At 31.7% G+C, this 20702-nt stretch overlaps 1 protein-coding gene across 2 annotated transcripts in view; it reads left to right on the top strand.

The window, feature by feature from the left end:
• Nucleotides 1–20702, top strand: part of NOVA1 (NOVA alternative splicing regulator 1) — a 139443-nt gene that overhangs the window by 118257 nt on the left and 484 nt on the right. For both annotated transcript variants that reach the window (XM_007471130.1, XM_007471129.1), the window contains exons 4-5: nt 1120–1191; nt 19787–20702. The exon at nt 19787–20702 is cut by the window's right edge. In XM_007471130.1, coding sequence (XP_007471192.1) covers nt 1120–1191; nt 19787–20702 — 988 coding nt within the window. The remainder of the gene's footprint in view (nt 1–1119; nt 1192–19786) is intronic.

Here is a 20702-nt window from a genome sequence, read left to right as displayed (position 1 = left end):
GCTGAACCTTTAAAGTTATGCTTTTGCTCATATCTGAGTAATTTTGATGGATACATATTAATATAAAACATAATGTCCATATAGAATTTTGTCTGTACTACAAAACTACCCCATTTCATGTATTAAGAAATATTATCTATTGAGGGTGCTACTTAGGCCATGCTATTTGCTGAGTGAAAATATACCTTTTTTAAAAAGATAACATCTTAACATCTAACACACACATTAAGGTTACTCTATTAGACGTGAGAAGTTTTTCAAATATCTTAAGTATATTATGGTCTCATATGGCATATTTTATATATAGTTTGTATATGTGTTTAGAAATGAAATGAACAATAATTTGATTCCTAATACTTTTGTACCTATTTTCAGCACAGGCTGATGACGCTATAATATATTATACCCCTTATCTATATAAATTTTTAGTGTTTGGCACAAATGATAAAAAATATTATGGCAATTTGTTAAAATGTTATTAGTTACTTGTTTATTAATATGAGGTTAATGTTTACATTTTCAGACGGGCTCTAAATTTATTAAAAATTAATGTTTTAGGAGATAATGTGATATTAAGAACTCAGAACAGCAAATTTAATTGCTTTTAAGTATGGAACCCTAAATTCATGTGGAATCAACTTGTTGGTGATGTTCAACGTATTAAGTAGGTGGATACTTTTATGCGAAAGTAAACTTCATTTCACCACTTCTTTCAACCCCCGACTGTATTCATTGATAGGAAAATGACTTTCAGTTTTACTCATTAAATTTCTTGAATTTTTGTTTGAGATCTCTTTTCCCCCAAGAAAACAAGAGGGAAAGAAAAGAGACTACTATTCATGAATATGGTCAGGATACCTTTAATACTCATGTGAATTTTTATCAGTCACCATCATGATTTCAAGTCATGAATTTATTTTTACATGCTTATGCATGCATATTTACATGCATTAGTTACTTAATTGATCTTAAATTCCATTAAATTTGAATGAATAGGAGAAAAATTTGTTCATAGGATTTTGTTCTCGTTATATTACATTTTATTTTATTTTGTTTTATTTAAATAATCAGTTTAAGGCTTATAAAGGTTGATTTGCTCCTGAACTGCTTTATTCCCAGACATTGCCATCTTCCCCAACTACCACCAAGTCCTCTCCATCTGATCCCATGACCACCTCCAGAGCTAATCAGGTACAGTATCATCCTGTCATCTACACCATACTTTTCACGGGTGATTGCCTGCACACTGGAGAAAAAGATACTGGTGGGTTAAGGATGTATTCGTTCATTCACATATGTGCACCATGAACAGATTCCAAGTAACTTGAGAAAGAAATATCAATTATTCCTGAAAATTTATATGCATTTTTAGCTTTAGATAACAAAAATATATTCAGATGGTAGACTACTAGAATTTGGATTTTCCCCCTAAAATTATGACTTTATGAGCTTTGAGGGTTATTTATTGAGTTGGTGTTTATAATCTCCCTTATTATTTCTCCCTAGGATTCTTGGTATATAATTTAAGAATATCATATATGTAAAAAATAAATGTATAAATATGACTTACTGAGCAAAGGTATATCTTTAAATGTGAATGCATTTTTCTTTGTTTTTTATTTCAGATATGCCTTACTGTGTAACAATTTTAAACTTTTGATGAAAAGCATTCCTAGCAATCTAAAAGTAACTGGGAATTGGTATTTGTGATCATTTTAATGCTGTTTAACAACTCAGGAAATGGTACTTTCTTAGAATTTAATAATAGCATTTTCTTTGCTGGAGTGGCAAACTTTGCAATTAGAAATATATCTTAGTTTGACTTGATTGTTTTGGTACTGAATATTTGTAGGACATTCTTCAAAAATGTAGTTATTTTTGGCACGTTTAAGGAAATCACTAAAATATTCTATGTAATTCAGAGCCTTACTGTACTTTAACATGACAAATGTTGAAAAATATATTTATTAAAATGATTAAACACATTTTCATTTTGTCTGAGTTGAGCTTCATTTAGGTGAGAAATGTTATTTTCCTTAATATTTCTACTTTTTTACTAATACAAGGCCTTATGGGATTATTTAAATATTAAACAAGAGCTTATGTTTTTAATATATTTTTCATACAGTTGACTAATAAATTATTAACTTTGAACTATATTTGCTAAATATATTAAATGTGGCTTTTGAATATGATCTAATATAAGGCTATCAGAATTATTTTGCTCATTTATTGATTCTAATACCGTTGCAAACTCAGGAAAAAATTTTAAATAACTGAAAGCAAAACTAACATTTAGAATGTTATTCTATAGTAGGAGCTTGATTTTTATTTTATGCAGTAGTATTCCCTTCAAAGAAAAATACTTTATAATGCTCACATTTTAGCCCCAATAAATTGGTTAAAAAAGTACACATCTCTAGTGATGAAACCCAGCACTTCTCTTTGAAGGTAATGGTACTACATAAAGTGAAAACCAAGCTTGTATTATTGATGCATGAAGTTGAAAAGTGTATATACATTTTCACTCATACCTTATCTCCTATATGAGCTTTAATTATATGGTAAAGAAAACTATTGTGAAAACAACTGACTTTATGTTTTTAATGTTTCTCTTGTACTTCATTCTCTTCCAAATAAAAACAAGACAAATGAGTACAACAGTAATAAAAACAAATGATTTTTCTCAACGTAAAAAGTAAAAGATTCTGGATCTAGAGAGAAAAACCATCTCAATAATTTTGTCTTTGAAGTTAGATTTGTATTTTCTTTATTTTATGTGAACATGAATTTTTATAAAATGATTTCTTAAAAAGGTTACTTGTTGAAGTTTACTAACAATATAATATTTTTACCCTCTAGATATGTTACTACATCCACCTTTGGATATTTTTCTAATTATATTTTTCTAATTTGAAATAATAAGTCATTTGTGGTTTTATACTCTGTTCACTGTTCTAGCTATGTTTGTTAAATGTGTTTTATTTATACTTTGATTTCTTCTGTTCTTCTACAAAGAAGTATAATATCTCCTGGATAACATGAGGCAAGGTATAAAAGAACAAAACAAAATCCTTAAATTTATTGAAGGAATTGTAGTTATCTTTCATCTTTATGTTATTAGTAGTGTGTAATTATTTCATTCCCTGTGGGTATTTCCCAATAGATTCTATTAATGTTGTAGGACAGAAGATAATTTGGTTTTTGCTGTTTATTCAGTCTTTAGATAGCTCACAGTTGTTTCTTGTGGATAGTCCTAATTAATTCAGCTTCAGTAAATTGACTTAGATCTGTAAGAAGTAACCAAGATAGAAAAATGGGTTTTAATGTGATCATCTTAAACTCTCCATACTTAAAACAGACTCTTAAACCTATAAGAATATAACGTTCATTTCTGGTATAAGTTTACTTTATTCTTACCCAGCAATTTAGCAGATAGGTCTCCAGTTTTGTGTTAAAATTATTGTTTATGTGTTATAGCTAATCTGATATCCTCTGCTGTTAAAAGTAACTGCAAACTTTTTCCATGTGAATTTTCATAAACCAATATAAAGCAATCTAGACAACTACTTGTGTTATTTCATCTATAATAGCTAAATGAGTTATGATTGAGTTTTCTTTAGAATAAATAGTTTGTGTTACAAACTAATGTAATAAAAGGCACTAAGGGACTATTAACATTTAGAAAACCCAGCAATAAAAAGCACAGAAAATACATTAAAGAGTAAGTTTTATCTGCAGTTTCAACGTTTAAAAATCTTTTCTGTTCTTTTTAAAAATGACTATAATGTTTCAGTACATACTGGATTTTACTTTCCTGCCCTCATGTTTCCACAAGTCAGACTGTTTTCACAGATCAGACTGACAGACTGTAACTACAGTGTTATGGGTCTATAATAATTTCCCCTGGAAAACTGAAGGACTGTCATATGAGAAGCTTTATAGAATGGTGGTTAAAAGTGAAGACTGGAGCCTAATTTTCTATAATCAAATCCTTGTTCTGCCACTTGCTGAGTAAATTGGGCCTCAGTTTCCCCTTCTGTGAAATTCAGATAATAAATTCATTAACTATTCTTAGAACAGTGCTATTCTAGAGTGTACTACTCACCATATAAATGTTAGGTTATGTTTATTTAATATTTTCTGAAATTTCTTTCAAGTGATAATGAAAAAGAAAGATTATTCTTTAAGATGGTAAATAATATAGCATAAAACAGCTTAAACTGTTTGAGTTTTATTTTTAAAAAAAGATTCTGTGATACTAATATTGCTGCTTTTTCAACTCTAAAATATTTCTATACAAAGTTTCTGTATGCTTTTTAGGATAGCTTAAGATGCTCTATAGTTATTTTCTTCCCTAGTGAGAGTACTGAGTTACTTGTTGTCTAACTTATAAATCAAATTGCTATTATTTTCCTATTAAGAAAGAAAAGTTAGGGCTAATACTTTTACAACTTACATTTTTTTTTGTATGCATTGCATATTGCAAAGTGCAGGTTTGACACTTTTTACATGTGGAACTTTAACTAAGAAGCAAATATAAAGATACAAATAGAATTAGAGTCTTAATCAATGTGTTTATAAACTTAAGATAACAGAATCAGTTGGATTTGATCAGTTCTAAGTTATCGATGCTACATTTTTCAATCACTTCAAGATTGAACAAAATGGTTTTGTTAATCAGTCAATGGTGCCAATAATTAAATTCTTAATTTTAGATTCCTGATTGTTAGCTCTCCTGGGATTCTTCTCAAATTTCAGGAAAAGTAAAAAGAATAAAAAGAGTTTCAGAAATATGTGCTTTATAGATATTTATGTACTAATAAATTTGAATTTATATATCAAAATATACAAAACAAATGAAAATAGGTAACTCATACTCATATATAGCACTTTTGGTATAGTTACAGGAAAACACAAATAGAACTCACTGGTCCCACTTTGATTTCATGAACACAGATCTCAAATGGACCCTTAATTCTGTCAGGTAATCATAAGCCCAGTCACTTTTTTACTCTTTAGAGGACTGTTTCATAAATTCTTGTCTCCTTTCTCCTCTCCTTTAATTAGTTTTCTGTTGCTGTATAAAAGATTACCACAAACTTATGGGCTTAAACAGCACACCTTTATTATCTCATAGTTCCTGTGAGTCAAGAGTCAAAGGCACTGTTAGCTGAGTCCTCGGCTCAGAGTCACAAGTCAGCAATCAAAGTACTGGCTGGGGTGTATTCTCATCTAGAGGCTTCACTGGAGACTAATCTGGTTTTAAGTTCATGTACGTTGATGGAAGCATCCAGTTTTTACAGCTGTATGACTGAGGACCCCAGCTTCTCATTGGCTGTTGGCAAGAGGAAGCTCTCAGAATCTAGAGGCTGCCCAAGTTCCCTGCTGTGTGACCCTCTCTACAGGCATTTCACAGTTTGGCTGTTTGCGTCTTGCAAAGCCAACAGGAAAATCTCTCTCTCTCCGTTGTGTGTTAGCAAGATGCAGTCTTATTGAACTTAAACACAGGAGTGACTTCTCACTTCCTTTGCCATACATTGTAACTTAATCAGAGTAGTGACATTCCATCCCTTTGCCATATTCTGTTGATTAGAAATCAGGTCACAATTTCTACTCACACTTAAATGGAGGAAATTATACAAGGCATAACACCAAGGGAGCAGAGATCATGGGGCCATCTAAGAATTGTCCCTGCTACAGCACCCCAATATCTCTTGCTCCATCCTCACTCCCAGCTGATGATCTTACTTCCTATTTCACTGAGAAAAATGGAAGCAATTAAAAGAAAAATTGTACAAAATCACAACTTCACTTATACCCACATATTCTACCTCTCATCTATTACCATAAACTTTCTATCTATTATCTCAGAGATCTACTTGGCTAACACCTTCATAGTCGTCAAGTCTTTGTTCAAAATTCACCTCTCAATACCCTATTGAGAAGGATATACCTGGCCACCCTATTTGATACTGCAACCTGGCCTCCCCATTCTCCCAAGTACTTCTGATTCCCTTTATCTTGCTGTATTTTTTTCCATTGCCTCATGGAATACTACATACTCTGCTTATTATCATATTTATTGTGTATTGTCAGTCTCACTTTCCTAGAAAATAAGTTACATGAGAACCGTGGTCTTTGTTGTATTCTCTGATGTATTAAGAGGCACTAACCAGGAGCATTATAGGTTCTCAATATTTGTTGAGTGACTAGTATTAGTTGGAAGAATATGCTTACGGTCTATATGTTTTAAAACTCATTTTTTATTTTTGAAAATCCCTTCTTCAAGTGAAATTTTGCAATAATAATAAAAGCCATGTGGTATTAACACAAACAAATATAATTGGTCAATGAAACATAAAAGATATTTCAGAAATATCAACAGATCCAAGTACATATGGGAACTTAATTGTATTCTATCATTCATTAAGAAAGGTAGTGTAATTTCGGGATTAAGAGAATTGTACTCTTAGGCCATAGTTCCTAGCTTCTTTGTCACTTCCTAATTTTCTGATTTAAGGAAACATCCTTAGCTTCACCATGTGTTTTCTGTTTGTAAAATGAATAATAACAGTGCCTCCTTCATAGGGTTGTCATGATTTTTAAATGAATCAGTACATGAGAAGCATTTAGAACACTGCCTGGTCCAGAGTAATAGTTGTGTCATTTTATTTATTTTAGAAAAGGATGTTTTATTTAATAAATGGTGCTGGCATACTTGACTGTCCACCTGAAAGAAAATAAATTTGACCTCTACCTTGTACAATATATAAAAATAAATCTCAGTGCATACAAGATTGAAACTGTAAGACTATTTGATGAAATTATGGTGTGTGAAATCAAGTTGAGTATGACTTTCTTAAGCAAGAAGGAAATCTAAAACATAAAGGAATAGGTTAGAACATTCAAATATATAAATATTTTATATTTTGATATAGTAGAATAATACACCATTAATAAGCAAAAGGTGACAGTACCCTTGGAAAAATATGTTGAACACATATGACAGTGAATTAATCACTATACAGAGAAACCCTAGATTGATATTAAAAAATAAAAACCCAGGAGAAAAAAATAGGTCAAGATTATGAAAAGGCAGTTTACAGAAGAGGAAATGGAAATGCCCAATAAACATATGAAAGCATGTTTAACCTTACCAGGCATCAGCAAAATTTGAATCAACATCACAAGATTATATATTTTTTTTTACCAGATAGACAAAATTTTATGTGTGTGTATATAATACACATATATCAAGAACACAAAAATTTATCTCTGTGTGTGTGCCTGTGTGTGTGTGCATGTGTTTATAAATTAAAAGTGCTGTCAAGAATATAGGAAATAATCATTCTCATACACTGTTGATATAAGAGATGCTATAATATTACAGCTTTTGAGAATCTACCCAGTAAAATTTAATGTACCAATACATAGAAATATAGACAAAGATGTATATTGAAGTATTATTTACAGTGGCAACAGTTGGAAAACCATCTGCTTTAACAGGAGAGTGGCTGAATAAATATGGTATTGTAGAATATTATGTGGTGAAGCTATTAAAAATAATGAGTTAGAGCCATATAAATTGGCCTAGAATAGTGTTTGTAATATATTAACTAAAGAAAATTAAGTTGCTAAGAAACATATGGCCTTATTTTTAAGTCAGAAATATCCTGTATTCATGTATCATCAGGGTGATGACAAGGAATATGAACATTATTAACTTTATGTTTCTACTTTGTTTTTAAAGTGTTAACTAAGGGAATATAAAACAAGATGGAAAAAAATAATGGCTCCAGTTGCAATATTATGTAATGTTCTAAGGAATATAAAGTGGTAACTTTCCAAAAGATTGAGAAAGATTGGACTGTCTTTGATAGATATCTGTTTGGACTACTTGACTCCTTCATTTTCTAGTTGTGGGATGCTTTTTGAGGAGTTTAAAGAAGGATCACAAGAGAGGCTTTAAGGATTAGAGGAGACATTTATTAAGTGGCAAAGAAACTGGCAGTTGTTTCAGAAGTTAAAGTTATGCCAAATTAAATGATTATGTAATATTTGTAATATTTTTCTTTATTCTTTGTTAATTAATATATCAAATGTTCTCAATTCTAGCTTCATCAAAATTACCTATGTAGATTCTTATTTAATAGATTTAGGATGAGATTAGGCATCTATATTTGAAGAGTTGGAAAAATGTTTCCTGAAGCCTCTTGTTATTTGGGAATCACCATTTACCATATGAAAAATGCACAGTAGTTTATTAAAAATATGATAATTATATAATTGTGTATTACATAACACTATCTCTTCACAACTTCAACTTTTTAATGAAATAACACACTGAATATTATTTGATTAACATTAAATTAAAGAACAAATATTTGATTTGATTTGTGCACAAGTTGAAGGGAAAGTGTTAGTATTATCACTGAAAACAGTAAAGGTTACTAATTAATACAATTTAAATCTATGAAGAAATATTATACAAATATTATACAAATATTATACAAATCTATGAAGAAATATTATACAAAGGATGATTGTCTTTTCAGATAGCAGTAGTAGTCTTTTGACTGTTACCAAATACAGTTAGAGGTTCTCTAACCATGGAAATATTTATAGATGCAGATTACATTACTGTTTTTAAAGATTATTTAGCAATATTCTTGCCAAAATTTATGGCAGAGAACTAAATGAGCACTTCCTAACCATACCCATTCCACTGCAAACTTCTAATTTTGTTAGTGTGCTATGCTGTAGATGGTTTGTCCTTCACACCCAGTGATGGGCATCAGAGGATCTTCCTGAGGGCAAGTTAAGAATTACTGCTGAAAGCAGCACACCATTAATATTTTCCGGTTAGAATTATAACACATCACTTAGTAAATAACATGTTATGTGACCTTCCAAAGTCCCTTCTAAAGGTTTGATTTCATATGAAGGCATATTTATATTTATGGAAAGCCTAGGGCTTTTCAAGTTTTCAGATTGAAAAAATGGTAAACTTCAGGGGAAAAGAGTTAATGAAATATGAAATGTTCCTTATTTTACATCCCATATATGGCTCAGTCACTGATAAAAATGCAGAGTGCCTTGTCTAGTGTTGGCTGGTAAGTAGGCAGATATGCAATATTCTTCATCTTTCTGGACTACCTAGTAGGTAAAGGTGGTGGTTTGTTTCATCAGCATTCTCCCTGCAGTCATAGCTCAGGTAGTTCTTGCACACAGTGTGTTCTCAAGACAGAACGTTATATGTGCCTTTAGATAACTAAAGCACTTAATGCCTCATTACTCCAGAATGTGCACTAGTCTTGCTCTCTGTGTGTATATATATACCCTTCAACAGAATTTTTCTGTCTTTCAAGTAGAGCCATATAAAATGGAAAATACATAAAACAGGAAAACCAGGTAGTTATCAAGTTTATTTTCAATATTTTAATTTTATTTTTAAAAAGCTTAGAAATAGGAAAATCTTTGCATATTCTCTCTGATAATATCTTTTCATATTCTCATAGTTTTGCCAGATTGAGGAGTTTGATACCTGATCACTGTGGAATAAAAATTGTTTCTCATTTTTTCTAATTTTTTAATTTTTGATTTGGGAATATTCCAGTTGATCTTTTTCACCTTTTCTTCTGAACCTAGTACCTTATAATTAATTTTATTGGTCTTTGGTTTAGCTATTGTTTTTTTCCTTCCATTATGTGATACAGTCCTTCAGTTACTCTTTAAAAATATATTTGAGAAAGGAAGTGATCTGTTTCATTAACTTCAGCCAAGTAATGGCTATAAAATAATGTATTTTTATTTGTGATTCACTAAGTATTAGAAGTGAATTACTTCAATCCATATGTAGGAAAAAAATTTAGTTTTATGACAAATAATACATTTTGTTAAATTGCAGACATTTTTCTGTAGCTTTTTATATATTAGTCAATATGTATTTGCACATTAAAAGTATTAATATAATAAGAAAAGTTCAGGACATTTTCATTTCTTAATGACAGTCATTTGTGATAGTAAACTGTCAACTTCCCTTTACTAATAAGACACTGAAATGTAGGCACCTATTATTTTTTAAAAAACAAATATTGCCTTCAGAAAAATTCTTGGTGAAATTAAAACATAAGAAATGTTCAATTAGCTTGATTAGTAAATATAAAATACAAGCAACTGTAATTTGATATCAATAATATTTTAAATCATGTTAAAATATGGTACATCAATCTATCATTAACTAATTAATAATAATACTTAATTTTAATGGTAAAAATGGCTTAAACATTTGTAAAAAGAAAATAATACAAATTGTGAAAATTTTAATAATTAGTTACCTAGTTACATAAGTTTAAATAGAGATAAGTTTTTAAACATAGTTGAGAAATTTACTTCCAATAATATCTTATCAAATTAGTTTGCTTACATTATAGAATATTAAATCAACCCATGTACCAAACTCAGACTTTTAAATAGCTTTATATTCCTAGATTAGATTAACTTTGTGGTTTTCCTAAACAGGCATTTAGCATAATTACATGATTCTTATTTAAAACTATGATTTTAAATTTTGTTTTAAAATTTTAAAGTATTTTATAAATCTGCTTTTCTGTCATTTATCAAATCATTTTGTATAAACATTTAAATGTTTATTAGTTTTTATTGTACCACATGTCTGGAAGCTTCATGAAAGCGAGATCTTAACCTTTTTATTTAACTCTGTATTTCCAACATCTGGAACAGTACCTGGAACTCAGTAAATAATTGTTCAATGAATACCAGAAATATACAAAATTTATTTTTAATGAATTGTTTATTCTGCTTTTGTGGCATTTGTTTATTCAGCATCCTAATTTGGGGATAATTTTTCTATTTCCTTTTGTTATACTAATTTTTAAAAATTTAATACAAGGTTTATATGGTAAGAAAAAAGCTCATCTGAAACCCAACCTCTATTATTTTCTTTATTTCAGTTTTATCTGCATATAATTTTACACTGTTTAATTCAAATTCTACATATACATTTATGTATTTTAAAAATTTTACATAGATACTTTCCACATTATTTTATAGCTTTATATAGTGTCTTTACACTGTTCTGTGTATATGACATTTTCCATGTTTTGGATTATTTCCCAGATGGATCACAGAAGGAGAGAAACTAAGTTAAAGATTATGCTCATTTTATAACTTAATGTGTTCTATAAGGTGATTTCCCAAAGCTGATATATACTGCCACAGAAAAGAGATTAAAAGAAAGAAATTAGTAGTTAAGCCATTCCCTCATTTTCATTTGGTTTGCCTTTTTTTTTTTTTTGGTGATTAATTTTGCTGCTCTGCTTTGAATATCTTTGATTATTTTAGAAGTTAAATATTTTCTTATCCTGCACAATTCTTTGCTGTCCACTATTTAATGAACTGTTTGTTCATTTTTACCTTCCACTGGATTACCTTATCCATTTATCTGGCTTTAAATACTATCTCTATGTTAACTCTCAGACTCATAGCCGATCACCTACATATCATTGATATCTTCACTTGGATGACTGGTAGGCATTTCAAACTTGATATATCCAAAATAGAATTCCTGATTCCCTCTATCCTTTTCTTTCACACCTTCGCAGGCTCAGCGGCCATGGCTCACGGGCCCAGCCGCTCCGCGGCACGTGGGATCTTCCCGGACCGGGGCACGAACCTGTGTCCCCTGCATCGGCAGGCGGACTCTCAACCACTGCGCCACCAGGGAAGCCCCACAGCCCCTACTTCCATGTGCATGGCTGTTTTTCACTTTTTCAATTGATTTCAATCAATTTCACTTAAATTGATTGTTGCAACTTTTAAAATATTAAGTTGAAAATATTAGTTTTCATATAAAAAGCCCAAATATTTCAAATATGTTTTTCCACTAGTAAGAATTAAGACATCTGAACATATATCTTAGTATACATGCCCTGATAGAGATGAGCCAGAAAGAGAGGGTTTAAAAATAATAATAGTTTCAAAGAGCTTTTTGATAATTTGACACATGGATGGTAATGGCAAATGGGACTTCCAGAAATTTAACCTCAATTTAGTAAAAGCTGGTTTAGTAAGCATTAAGAAGATAATACCCCAAATTATTTTCATTTGTAAATAATGAGCTGCTCTATAATAGTTTATCATTTACAACCCTCACAGTTTCTTCATAATTACTTGACTTCTAGTAGTAGTCTTTTTTGATATCATTATGTCTAGCTTTTTTTTCACTTCCTTCTTATAAAGAATAGATTTCTCCTATTTTTCTTATTCCTAAGTATATCCCTCTCAAATGTAATATGGTATATTTTAAAAATATGCAACAGTCACCAAAAGAAAAAAAAAAAACTTGGAATAATGCTTCAAGGGGAAAAGTAAAAAATATATGAAGTAAAAAAAAAATAGTTCAGTTAAACTTTATTTGCCTTTAGAAATTTTTTGATTATCATTCATTTTTCTGTCTTGTTCCAAAGAGATACAAAAAAGAGGTATACTGTCATTTTCTGCCATGTCTTACAGCCAGAGGGGAAAGTAAAGTATGGCCCTTTGGAATAAGATGTAAAATGGATGTGTGGTCTCCACAAAACTTTTTAAAGTCAATTATTTTAAGGTAAAAATGCAATTGCTTGAAGCAAGGCAAGGTGTGGGAGGTAACTGCACCAGTTATGAATTGTGATTATGATTCAGTAGATACTGTCATTTCATCATCTTATTAATTGATCCAGTTCATTGCTTAATCAAGTAAACACTAATATGTTTATATTCTAGACTTTTAGAACCAATCTGACCACATTTTTTATGGCTAAAGAAGCCTAGCCACAAGCTTGATTAGTAAGAAGCTATAAAATTACATAGGAAAAACATAATACATTGATGAAAACTTAAGAAAAAGGCATATAGTGCATATTTAATTACTGTACTCTTATTGGATTTTTAAATGACAAATCTGTGTTACTGATTTCAGGAATTTTATGACAAGATTAAAACATCTATATTTGTCTTTTTGTAAATTTCAGTATGGGTGCAATATAATTTGAATTTTAGATTTTAGAGATGATAAAGTTGTTTTTGTTTTAAGAACCCAGTGTCATATTTTACACACACACACACACACACACACACACACACACACACACCTGCATGGCCATGATGGAGTCTTTCAAATACTTTATTATTTAGTTCTTACATAAATCCATATATTTTGTATTACATTCAAGCTGCTCCAGAAGACATAAGATTTCAGCAAGCAAAAATGTGTGAGTTAAAGGGGAAGAACAGTGTTGGAAATATAGGCAACATTTTAGTCATTTGGAACAAATGAATAAACAAAGGCAAAGACCTAGAAAAACAACTAATATAGAGTATATTTAAGAACTAGCAGGTAAAGTTTGGATTCAGCATAGAACACTAGTCATAGAAAATGAAACTGGGAAGACAAGTTGGGGACGGAGTATGGAGAATTTGGAATGTCTACATAAGGAGTCTGGATAATTTAGTGGGTAGCTGGAAGGAGATCATTGAAGGCTGTTGATTAGGGCTTTTTAATAATGCTAAAATAAAAACTCATACACAGTCTTATCAAGTTGTCTGGTTTTATAGATGATGAAACTGAAGTGATTGACAAAGGTCACACAGCAGAGCCAGGGTGAAGGTCCATATGTCCTAACTGTCAATTCTAGATTCTTTTTATTACACCACACATTCCTTTAGATAGGCTAAAGCAGTAGGACTGGCAAGAAGCATTTCAGGGGAAAAAAAATCAACAGTGCATAACAGGATGTAGAAATCTAGGGAGCAAGAGAAGGCACAGATGGCTTCCAGGTTTAAAACCTGGTGTTGGCAGTAGGTGGGGGGTAAGGATATATGAGAGAACATAGCATGGTATTTTACGATAGATATAAAGACATGCTTATGAAAACTGTACTGCCTTGAATTTGGTTATCAAAAGTAAGTAGATTAAACACACTTATAGAGAGTTGGAAGAGCTGCTTTTTCATTCATTTTGGATATTTCATGTAGCTCTGTCATACATACTTTGTCAGAGCAGTACTTTTTAGAAAGTTATTTATATATTTTTAAATCTGTAATCAAAAGAAAGATACACTTTTTTCAGTTTCCTTTGGTCAGCAGTTCAGTGTGGATCTCCCCACATGACACATACATCTCCAATGGCCACTAATAAATGGTGCCTCAGTAGCCTAAGGTGAATACATTAGGCAAATGAAAGAGATTTATCCTGTTATATCATGTATTATCTCAGTAAAAGATACATTAAATAGTGCACTCATGTCTCTTTACCAGAGTTATGACATCTTGACTTTTAGAGCATCAAGAGATACAATAAACTGTCAGTATTTCTTTTGGATAGCAAATACTACATGATATAACAAGAACTTATTTTCAAGGATACTGTTTTGTCGATTACAGGTTATTGAAATCCAATTCTAAGTGGCTTAACCAAAAAAAAAAAGGGGGGGGGGAATTATATTGATTCTGTGCTGGCTTTATACATGGTTAGGTTCAGATGCCAAAATGGTATCAGAAACTCCTCTCTCTCCATTTCTGAAGTCTCCTTTTATCTAAGTCAACTTAAAATTATTTTCAGTCAGCTTCTTCCTCTTTCCATATAGTGACAAGATAGCACTAGTAATATCAAGCTTGTGTTCTGCTAGATTAAACACACAGTTACTTCCATCCCAACAATTTCACAGATTCTTAAGGCTAACTCTTATTGGACCATCCTGTGTCATGTGCTCAGTCCCAAATCAGTACCTGCTACGAGTGTGGAAAGTGTGATATGCAGGCTTCTTAGGTCATGTGTCCAGTTCTAGAGGTATTGGAAGGAGGTCAGCCTTACCTAAAGTACGTGGCACTCAGAATGAGAGAGGGTTATTTCCTGAAGGAAAACTGAAGTCTCTTCTTGTAAGGAAGATCAACGTCAGCTGACTGAATGAATGAAATAGCAGGTATCCACAATTGATAGGAATTGCTTTGAAAATGTAAAGCAGTACATGTATAGTGTATAACATGGCAGCCCTAAATAAAGTAGTTCATACTATTAATTGAGCTATCTTAAATTATACTGGAACTTGTTTTGCATTTATTTTAAAGTATCGCTTTATGAAATAGTTCAATAACTTTCCTGCCATGATAATGAAGAAATACGATGCCTACAGACACTGTCATTCTTTTTTAAGACCATAATGAATTGGGGTTCTTATTTGGCAAAGGAATAAATGTGTTTTTCTTAATGCTTTTTTTTTTTCTTAATGCTTATTTTTAATCAGAAACGTATCAATATTAAAGCCTACCTATTTGGTATTTTTAACTCTTTCCATGGGATTCCCATAGAGGTTCTTTTGTGGTTGCACATAGAGAAACAGCCACTTCATTACTTTTTTTTCTGAAAAGTTGATGCTAGTAAAATTAGTATAATTATACTGTTAATCTTACTTCATGTTTCTTTGATATAACAATTATAAGTCTAGGAATAAGTAAAATTCTTTTCTTTAAAAATAATATCATTATTTAAGCAGATCATCACTACTAAAATGGACTTAGGTTTGAACAGGAACTCTCCAACACAGAGCAACCTCACTGGGAATGTCTGACAGTAAAGAATGGGCTACTGATAGTACAAAAATGAAACACGATCATCTCTCAAAGATTTTCATATCCCTTTTTCTTCCAGTTAAGCTTTCTGTCTCCTTTGTACCCTTTATATATTTCTGTACCCACACTTTTAAGACTTGACTGCACTGACACATTGACACATCTGTTTTCTATAACTGATCTGGAAGTTCCTTAAAGACAGAAACAGTGCCATATGTATCCTTTATTTCTAGCTCCCAACACAGGGCCTGGGCCACTCAATAAGCATTTCATAGAAGATTGGGTGGATTGTAGCAACTGTAGATCATAGTTCTGAAGGGAAAACTGATTTGTAACTGTCAGGAATATATCTGATTTAGCTGATACATGTTACACCAAATAATTGTATGCTACTTAAGGTCCAGTTTTTCTTTCTTTCCGTTCTTCAGAAATAAGAATATTATGTTAAGTCAGTATGTTAACAGACTTCACCAATGAAAATGAAGTCATAGATACAATTAAAATTTGCTCTTTGTCACTTCAGTGGGGATGCAAACACAGATTTTCCTTTCTTAAAAAATAAATTTATTATTTATGTCTGCGTTGGGTCTTCGTTGCTGCACGCAGGCTTTCTCTGGTTGCGGCGAGCGGGGGCTACTCTTCGTTGCAGCGCACGGGCTTCTCATTGTGGTGGCTTCTCTTGTTGCGGAGCACAGGCTCTAGGCACACGGGCTTCAGTAGTTGTGGCTCGCGGCCTCTAGAGTGCAGGCTCAGTAGTTGTGGCACACGGGCTTAGTTGCTCCGTGGCATGTGGGATCTTCCCGGACCAGGGCTTGAACCCGTGTCCACTGCATTGGCAGGTGGATTTTTAACCACTGCGCCACCAGGGAAGTCCCGGAGATTTTCCTTTAGGTAAATGCTGTATTCCTATATCTAAGAAGTAAGCAAATAGGTTATCTCACATAATTCTCCACACTCCTTTCCTCCAACCCCCCGACTCAATCAGTGTTCAGTTGCCCACCATCTTCAAGCTTCCACACCTGCTTTTTGGTTCTGATGTGATGCATAGAGTGGAAATAGAACACTACTCTCTCTGAGATAGTATACAAATGAATTAATTTTTCTTTTTGTCTCAACTTGTTTTCAGAGGGTCTCTCCTCTCTGTGTCCGTATTAGATTAATATTAAATGTGCAAATAAATATGGATTTTTTTTTAACTTTTCAGAGAAAAAAGTGTAATTCTAAGAGGTTTTCATGTCCTTGTGTCAGAAATAAAAGTTGGGTAACTTTCAGTGGCTAGGCTACTAAGTATATTTATTAAACTTGGAATTTAATAACTTACATTTACATTTTCTTTAATTTTCTAATTTCTAAGATTATTCATTGTAAGCAGAATTATTCCTGTCTTAAGTTGATAAATGCTACATATTACAAATATTAATATGTAATCACTAATGTCTTCTATTAAATCACAACACACCTTTATTTATTTATATGTGGACAAATGTCAGTTATACCAACAAAATTTGGAGGCTACATCAGTATTTGGTAAAAAACAACAAATACAAATATGTCTGACAGTACTTCATATAAGATTATTTCAAATAGTTAAAACTAAAATCCAGAAAATGTGCTTACTACATAAGGACATCTTTAATATAAAGATAGATGATGTGTATAATTCTTTAATTTGCAAAGATACATATTTTTTGGAAGATGTTTACTTTTATGAAAAGTTCACAAACTATTTCTGAAATATATATTATTTCAGAATTTTTGAATATTTAAAAGAAAGAAAAATGATTAAAGGGAAAAATTTAAAAAGGAAGGACAAGGTAATATGCTTGTGTAAGTAATATAAGTACTGTGCACATATTTGCAAGTTCTTTTGGAAGGATAAACAAGTCCTAGAGTTAAAAGAAAAGGTTATAGGTGCAATAAATATAGTATGAGACTGGTATGCAGTGTAGTAGAAATTAACATCATCTTCACATACCTTATACAAGCTTAAGGTGATTTTAGAGTGGATGTTATAAAATTATATATTTCATTACTCTTTATTGACAGTCTATAGGATAGTTCCCATAATTAACCTCTCATGTGCTATTCTCTTCGTGGGTTATAATCATACAGGCAATCATTACATTGAGCAAAACAGCAGTGATATTACAATTTAAAATAATTTAAGAACAGCTCTTTCGAAAGTCTTGGTTGATTAATATATTTTTCTTCATAAAAAAATTACATTGAAACACCTCAATTTGTCAGTATATAAATGTTTTCAACAATATTGTTTCGCAAAAATGTTTCTCATTTTGAAAAGAAATATTCACAAAATATAATCATATTTAACATTTGGATTTTTAAATCCTTAGAAGTAAATTTTCTTAATATTTTATGTGCACAGGATAAAATGTAAGGATGATTCTAATCTTATAATTGGTATAAGATGTAATCATGGTTTAACTTTCTAATTATATCACTTTAACATATTTCAGCATTTCAGACAAATAATTTTCTACCAAAAAGTCTGTGAACAAAATTAACATGTTAAAAAAATTATTTCTCAGTCTACTTCTTGAAACTGAATGCACTTAATCAGGGGAATATGAGGGATGTATTTGACATTCCGAAGAAATGTCTCTAGAAAATTTAGATTTTTTCCAAAAAAAATGAAATGATTATATAGACAAATTGTAATGAAACAAAATTCTACTGTGACTATAAATTATATGTGTGGTAAGAAAAGTTGTGTGGTATGTGTGTGTATGTGTTTAATACATGTAAATATATTTATGAGGTAGCCCAGTCTAGAATTTGAATTTATACTTTCACTGCTTGCTACCTTCCTAAAAATGCATGGCTCTATTTTTTTAAAAAAATCCTTACCCAAATCTGTGTTTTAAAGATAACATGACAATACTTGCTAAAAATTAACTAATGAGATATCTCATAGATGATCTCAACTAAATTTCTGCTCAAATTTCAACAGATATTTCAGCCTGCCCGTTTAAATGTTTGGGACAAGGAAAGCAGTTCCTTCAGTGCTTTGTCAGTGACAGAACATTCACAATTTTTTATCTACCTGATGAATCATAAAACAGTGTCATATGTATCTTTGTGCTACCAAAACATAACTTTAAATGTTAATATCTGTATTTTAATTTTAAGGATTATAAAAGTAACATACTGATTTTATACCTCTTTATAATAGTATTTGATTATGATTAAATAAATAAAAATATGCTGGGTTTTGTAGCTGGATGTTTCAGAACAAATTAGCTAAAATGCCTATACTTCATACAGTCACATTGAATCGTTGTAAGTATTCATGTGACTACAGTAAGTTTTCAGTAACCTTTGACAATATGGTTGTAAGCTCTGTTTTTAAAAATGTAGCTATTACTGCCAAAAAGAGAATGATCTACCAAATCAAAATAGTCATTTTACAAATTTAGATAGAAATCCATGTAATATCATTTTCAAATAGCCCCTAACCTACCTGAAAGCAATTGAAAATTTTTATATTATTTAGAGATATTTGTTATTTTTATAAAGTTATAGGTTGGTGTCAGTTTAGTTGAAAAACTAAAATACTACTACTAATAAATATATTGACCTCCATTTCTGAAAATATTAGTCATAAATTAAGTAAGGTATTGAACAACACAAAAATTACTAGGTGATAAGGAACATGAAATTAATGTTTTAAAGGGACTCGAGAACTTTCCTACTTTTTATCTTTACTAACTTTGATTTATAATCCTCCACTCTTTGTTTTTATATGTTTTAGAGCAAAGATATTCTTACAGCTAAGTAGGTGAAGGGTCATCAACAGCATTTTGATTTTGGAGCCATTATAAAAATGTTATCATTGATGCAACGTTATGATTTCCTCTTTTTTATAACTTCCGCAAAATTCACAGAGTCAAGGAAAATTCTTGTTCAATAATTTAAAACTGAAAATTGCCTTTTCCTTTGAAAATTCTAATTTTACAAGATAATTGTATTAAAATGTGATAAATGTCACTTTAGAAATTGTGATATTTGTATCTTTCATAAATTATGTTTAAACTAATATTCAACTTACTATTTTACTTTTTCTAGGATAGCAAAGTAATATAATGTATGTGCGCAAAACAGAAGTATTATTTATACGTATTTTTTTTAATTACAGGTAAAGATTATAGTTCCCAACAGCACAGCAGGTCTGATAATAGGGAAGGGAGGTGCTACTGTGAAGGCTATAATGGAGCAGTCAGGGGCTTGGGTGCAGCTTTCCCAGAAACCTGATGGGATCAACCTGCAAGAGAGGGTTGTCACTGTGAGTGGAGAACCTGAACAAAACCGAAAAGCTGTTGAACTTATCATCCAGAAGATACAAGAGGATCCACAGAGTGGCAGCTGTCTCAATATCAGTTATGCCAATGTTACAGGTCCAGTGGCAAATTCCAATCCAACCGGATCTCCTTATGCAAACACTGCTGAAGTTCTACCAACTGCTGCAGCAGCCGCAGGGCTATTAGGACATGCTAACCTTGCTGGCGTTGCAGCCTTTCCAGCAGTTTTATCTGGCTTCACAGGCAATGACCTGGTGGCCATCACCTCTGCACTTAATACATTAGCCAGCTATGGATACAATCTCAACACATTAGGTTTAGGTCTCAGTCAAGCAGCAGCAACAGGGGCTTTGGCTGCAGCAGCTGCCAGTGCCAATCCAGCGGCAGCAGCAGCCAATTTGTTGGCCACCTATGCCAGTGAAGCCTCAGCCAGTGGCAGCACAGCTGGTGGTACGGCGGGGACATTTGCATTAGGTAGCCTGGCTGCTGCTACTGCTGCAACCAATGGATACTTTGGAGCTGCTTCTCCCCTAGCTGCCAGTGCCATTCTAGGAACAGAAAAATCCACAGATGGATCAAAGGATGTAGTTGAAATAGCAGTGCCAGAAAACTTAGTTGGTGCAATACTTGGCAAAGGAGGGAAAACGTTAGTGGAATACCAGGAGTTGACTGGTGCAAGGATACAGATCTCCAAAAAAGGAGAATTCGTACCTGGCACAAGGAATCGGAAGGTAACCATTACTGGAACACCAG

Source organism: Lipotes vexillifer, unplaced genomic scaffold, assembly GCF_000442215.2.
Source record: "Lipotes vexillifer unplaced genomic scaffold, Lipotes_vexillifer_v1.1 scaffold399, whole genome shotgun sequence".
Taxonomy (NCBI): Eukaryota; Metazoa; Chordata; class Mammalia; order Artiodactyla; family Lipotidae; genus Lipotes; species Lipotes vexillifer.
Note: the sequence above shows the minus strand (reverse complement) of the source record. Positions and strands in the feature narration are given on the sequence as shown.